Genomic DNA, 6,478 nt, shown 5'->3' with positions numbered 1-6,478 from the left:
TAACTTGAGATATGGTTCCAGTTCCTAGTAATTAAACTTCTGCCTCTTGAAGAGGCCAATTTGGATGCCAAGATTCTGGAGTAATGATACTCACATCTGCACCTGTGTCTATCAAACTAATATTTATAATGCCATTAATATTCACTCTTAGCTTTGGTCTTTGATCATTTATAGAAGTCTGCCAGAATATACACTTTTTACTTCCTTTTACCATTTTTGAGTTATCCTCCATATTTATGCCATCATCTAGAACAGCATGGTCTTTTACAGAAGGCTCTGGATTTTTTAATTTTCCTGGTGAGACATGTCTTGCATAGTTACTGGGAATGGCTGGACCACTTTCGGCTTGGGGGCCTGCAAGAGGCCCCTCAAGAAGTTTCCCAATGATATTGGATTGCCTTCTCTGTCTTTTGTTAATCTGCATTCATTGGTCTAATGTCGGTCTTTGCCACACCTTCTACATATATCTGAAAACAGAGTCCTCTTATTTTTGCCATTCCCAGAGGAGACATTATTGCTAGAAATTCCTTGTCTACAATCCCTTCTTAGATGTCCTATCGTACCACAATTAAAACATTTGGCATTTTGATGTCTCCTCATTCCTTTGGAAATTTCTTTATCTACCTAAGATTCAGTATTATAGTCAAATGTCTCAATACTCATTGTATGTAGGATCCATTCATCAATAGGTGCTGATCTAACCTTTAAATGCCTAAGTATATTTCTGCATTCTAAGTTGGCATTTTCAAAATCCAGAGATTCATCTAGTACTCATCTAGCACTCATCTAGCATCTGGATCTGTTACTCCTATTTGTACAGCCTTACTTAATCTTTGTAAAATGTCAGTAAAGGGTTCTCTCTGTCCCTGTTTAACCCGGGTATATGATTCAATTCTTTTTCCTAGTTCTTGAATCCTGTCCCAAGCATTTAAGGCTGCTTTGTGGCACAGGGACAAGATTTCTTCATTATTACAAGCTTGAACCTGTGGGTCAGCATAAGGGCCTTCAGCAAGAATTTGATCTTGGGAAGCCTCAAGGCCTTTTGCTTTTCCCTGTTGTTCCAAAATTCTGGCTTCTTCTCTGAAATAAATTTTAAATATCAATTGACATCATCATCCAGGACTGCTGAAACTAACTGAAAGAAATCATGAGGTGTTACTTTAATGCTAGAAGACCATGACTTTATCATCTTCTTAACAAATGTGGAATGCAAGTCATAAGTTACAACAGCTTGCTTAATTTCTTTTAGATCATTCATTCCTATAGGTATCTATCTACCTCTTTTGGATCCTTTTGGGCCTTTATAACCTGATGCTTTGTCAGAGTAGATTACAGGATAGGAAGTTAAAACCCTGGGTAAGTCATCTCTGACAGCTATTGGCAATGTTGAATCCTATCCTTGTGCTTTCTTTCCCTGTTCATCAGCTCCAATAATTTTCTCAATTATTTCAAATCTTTTTATTATTGTCTTTTGTAAATCGTGAATCTCCTGGCCTGTATATATTTCTAGTGATTTCAGCTAACCTCTGGCCCTCATTCTGCACATGTGATTCCAAGGTCTGAAGTTTCTCCTTTAAAGATAACATCTCATCCTTGGACATTACTTGAATGGCGTGCATATTTCCATCCTGTAGAAACAATTTTCCTGCTAACTTATCATATGGGTATGAATGGAAAGTAAAAAAGAATGAAATAAGTAGTGTAAGACTAGAGATTAATATTGGATTGGTGTAGAAATTAGAGTAAGGAAAGTGGATAGAAAGTAGAACAATAGAGGTGAGTGGGGACTGGCAGAGGAGGCATCAAATAGTCTGGGATCAAGGTAGAATGCACAGAAAAAAGCAAGGAAATGCAACCAACTAGCCTCAACTCCATTTCAGATGGCTAAGACATAGAGAGCCCACAAGCCAGGTTGGCCTTTGTTCTTTGTGAAACCTATAAAAATATAAAAAATAGAAAAGGAGAAAGCAGAGGAAAAAGAGAAGACAGGAACAGAGCGGGAGAGATCTGGCCTTCTAAGCTGACACTGGATGTCAAAGGGAAACCAAACACAAAGGGAAGAATGTGGAGTGGGCGTGCACTGTCTGGATGCAGTCTCCTTTGATGGACTGGTGAAGCCTCTCTCATTCCTTCCTGAGACACACACTCACACCCTTGAATGGTGCTTTGCAAGGCTGAAGTTAAATCACAGATGCTGTTCCCATCCATGGAGGTTCTTTGGGGGTCAGGTCACATGTTCGGTGAAGTCTGCAGATGCCTGGTTGCTAATGCTGGCCCTGTTCCTCCTCAGTCCTTCCTGATGTTGAGAAGGCATTGGACCCTGTGTCTATTTTTATCTGCAGATCTTGTTTCCTGCCTCTCTGAGTCCTTCCAGGTTCTGACACAAAGCTGTGTCACTGTTCTAAAGGTAATCTGCTGGGCATGTTTCTGCACATAATCCTGCCACACCTGCTGTGATCCCCTTAGATCACAGGTCACTAAGGCTTCTGGACCACTGAGCCACTGAACTCAGTAAGGGTCTGTTTAAAATGGTGTCTCACTGTTTCAGGAGAAAACAAATGAAGAAAATGCTCCCAGTGTCCTTCCTCACTCTGCTGCTGCTGCATGCAGCTTCTTTCTCTCCCTCTCTTCCCTTTTAAAATGATTCAGTTACCAGCAGTTACAATATGAACTTCCTGTTTGGTCTTAAGTGTGACTGCACTCACTACCTTGAGAACAGGGCAGCTCTCCAGACCGTACCAATCCTTCTGGGATGGAGTCTAAAATTTTCACACTGTATTTTTAATGTTTCCTATTTGACTAGAGATTTGAGGAGGTTGTCCATCTCTTTTGACAGGTCTTACCCCACTTTCCCACCTGATTTCCTGAAGAGCCTGGTAGACTGCAGTTCCTTCACTTCTGCCAGGTTTTAACTTTTTTTAAAATTTACACTTCCATGTCTCAATTGTTTTATTTTAGTTTGTTTCTTGCCTGTATCGACTAAATGGCTGTCATTTCTTTTTCTCTAATCTTATCAGTACACACGTTTTAATTGTTTCTAATGTTCACAGCACACCATTGTAAATGTCTTGCAACTGGAAACAAAGGTTCATGTTTTACACTAATGACTTGGCAGTTTCCCATCTTCTCCGTCAGTAAGGCAGTGTGATGTGTGAGAGACTGGAGTGGTGATACACACATTTCTCATAAGAGTGCAACAACTGCCTTACATGTGGCATTCTGACCACAATTCCACAACAGGACCAACTGCATCTGGGGCACAACCTCTCTCTACCTTGTCATATATTTTAATACATTTCTTTATGGTGACTTTGATTTCTTTCCACTTCTCATATTTGTCCTTGGAAATTTGTACTGAGGATCAAAGCGGTGAGGAAGGGAAAGAGGAAAAACTCAAGATATGTCAGTGACATTAACATCTGAAAATCAACTCACCATGCTTCTTGTCATGGTCACAATGACCTCTAGGAAAGGCATCTCTTGACCTTGACTACACAGTTGACAAAAATATTTCCTCCCATTACTTTTCTTGGCTCCTATGTTGCACTCTTATTATTGTGACCTCAACACCTGAGAGAAGAACTTAAGTGGGGGACAATTTTTTTCTTATGATTTCAGAGGGTTCTTTTCCTGGTGGCTAGTCCCAGTATTTAAGCAGAACATCACTGTGGCAGGAGAATGAGACAGTGGAAATTCTTCACTTTGTGACAGATAAAAAAACACAGAGACAGGGGTACAAAGTATAATGCTTCAGGGTGGCTTCCCAGTGACCTATTTCCTCCAGTGAGGCCGTACTTTGAAAGTTTCAAAACCTTTCCAAATAGTACAACCAGCTGGGGACAAAGAACTCAGCACAAGAGCACGTGGGTTTTGCGTCTAAACCAGATCATCCTGTATTTTCTGGACTTCCCTTCCCTTTTCATTCTTTTTCCTGTCAACTATGTTTTTCATCCTTAGACCCCGAAAGAATCCTTATGACACAGTCTCGTATCTGCTTGGTTTTCACTCCATAGACAACAGGGTTCATAGTGGGAGGCAAAAGCAGATAAATATTAGCCACAATGATGAGGCAAGATGGATGGATGGTGTGGCCCCCAAATCGGTTTAAAAAGAAACAAAAGAAGGCTGGACCATAGGAGAAAATGATGGCACAGATGTGGGCAGTGCAGGTGCTGAAGGTCTTCTGTCGAGTGTCTGTGGAGGACAGGCTGACCACTGCCCTCAGGATCATGGTGTAGGAGACAGTGATACACAGGATGTCAAAGCCCCCAATCAAGAGGGCTATCATCAAACCATAGACAATATTGACCTTGATATTCCCACAGAAGATTTTGGCTACAGATAACTGGTAACAGTAGGTATGGCTTATTATATTGCCTCTGCAGTAGGGAAGTTGCTTTGTGATGAAAATCAAAGGAATGATGAGCACTACTGCTCTCAAGAAAGTAGCAAGCCCAGCTTTTGCAATGACAGGATTGGTGAGGATGGTAGAATAGCGTAGAGGATAGCAAATCACTACATAGCGGTCCAGAGCCATCAGCATAAGTACTCCAGACTCCATCCCTGTGAAAGTGTGAATGAAGAACATCTGGGCAAGGCAGTCAGTAAAACTGATTTCCTTAATGTAGAACCAGAAGATACAGAGAGTTTTGGGTACTGAAGCAGTGCACATGACAAGATTGGTAAAGGACAACACAGCCAAGAAGTAATACATCGACCTGTGAAGGAAGTCCTCAAAGAAAATGAGGTAGAGGAGTCCACAGTTCCCCACAACAGCCACTGCATACATGGAACAGAATGGGAAGGAAATCCAGACATGCATGTCTTCCAGGCCTGGGATCCCATTCAGAATCAATGAGGCTGGGGTCATCTCTGTTTAATTCAGCAGTAGCATGATGAGGTTGGAATCTTCTCCAAAAGACTAATGAAGTCTGGATTTTTAATTGTTTGTGTTTGACAGTCTAACCTTCCAAGATTAGGACAAATGAGAAAGATAAGTTCTCATCTCTCTTCTTTATTTGTTAAGTAGTCATTTTATTACCAAACAGCTAATTAAATAAATAAAAATTTAAAGCCAAGAATATAGTTCATTGGTGGAGCATGCTATAGCCTTTGGATTCAATTCCCATACAAAATATATATCCTAAACTAGTAACTTGTTGTTTGTCAATGTATTGATTTGTCCATTAATTCTGTGCATATGTTTTTTATCAATCACTAAGTGCCTTCTTTTATCATCATTATTTTTAAAATAAGAAAGGAGAAGGATAAAGGTTTATAGTTATGAACTTTTGATGTGTTGAGAATTTTACACATACACACAAAATGTATTTTAGTCATATCTATGTTCTGCTCTCCCATAAGTCCTCTCAGAATCCACTTGCCAAAGCCACTCTCAGCTTGGATACTTTTCACAACCCATTGAGTGTTGCCAGTAATTCCTGTAAGTGAATGGAGTAGCATTATCCACTGGAGTATGGACACTTGCCTAAAGAGCACTCAGTCTTCCTACTCTGGTAGTCCTTTATCTATGAATCTCTTCATCTAGGAGTGAGACTTCATTATCTATGCTGAAATTTTGGTTTCCTTGGTCTAGTGCAAGATACTGTGAGTTCATGAAGCCCATGACCTTGTCATTTCTAAAAGACGTTGTTTCATAACAACCCTCCCAATTTGGCTCTTACAACATTTCTGTCCTGTAGCTACAACATTCTCCAAGCCATGAGGGGAATGACTATAATACAGATATCCCCTTTAGGTCTGAAAACACCACGTTTCTCATTCTTTGCCCTCTGACCACTTGCCTCTGTATTAATTGCTGTTCACATTCTGGTAGAGGAGCAATGTCAGGTCATTTCCACCTTTATTTTGCCATGTCTGTGAGCTTGGATTGAGGAGTTTTCAGCAATAGGGTCTTACCATCAGGTTCAGGATAACCATGAGCAAAGGCAATAGATTGCTTTGTTCTTTTTCACTGTTAGTGCTATATCTTACATAAACGTTCACAACTAGAATCATTGCTGTTTGATTATTTTGTTTCCTTTTGATTTTTTGAGGGTTTTTTCTTTTTCTGTTTTTTTCTTTTTTTAAGAGTAGGTTTCATATATCTCAGGCTAGTTTCAAATTTACTATGAAGCTGAGAATAACCTTGAACTCCTGATCTTCCTATCTTTGGCCTCTAAATGGCTAGAATTACAGACATGCTCCATCGTGCCTGTCTCAATTTCATATGTTCTTAAGGAAAAGTTTGTTTGGTATCATCTCACCATGATATGATAGATATGTTTGGAATTCATTCTCTTTTTTTTTCTTATTTTTAAATAGTGGATCATATTTATGCTTACTATGTAGCAGGTACTGTACTGAGACCTTTATATGTGTTTACAGACTTGTTCCTCATTATTATTTCAGCAATATTTTTTGTAGCCTGCCATTTTTAACTGAGTAAATGGCAGTCATGTATAGATGAGGCTTCTTC

At 39.7% G+C, this 6,478-nt stretch overlaps 1 protein-coding gene across 1 annotated transcript; it reads right to left on the bottom strand.

The window, feature by feature from the left end:
• Nucleotides 1–3,934: 3,934 nt before the first annotated feature.
• LOC119820982 (olfactory receptor 52N4-like) lies at nucleotides 3,935–4,894 on the bottom strand. The gene is given in 1 exon segment (XM_038339788.1): nucleotides 3,935–4,894. A coding segment is annotated over 1 exon segment (960 nt).
• Between the last annotated feature and the right edge of the window lie 1,584 nt (nucleotides 4,895–6,478).

The sequence above is a fragment of the Arvicola amphibius genome, chromosome 1 (assembly GCF_903992535.2).
Source record: "Arvicola amphibius chromosome 1, mArvAmp1.2, whole genome shotgun sequence".
Taxonomy (NCBI): domain Eukaryota; kingdom Metazoa; phylum Chordata; class Mammalia; order Rodentia; family Cricetidae; genus Arvicola; species Arvicola amphibius.
The sequence above is the reverse complement of the archived record's forward strand: the minus strand, read 5'-3'. Positions and strand labels throughout refer to the sequence as shown.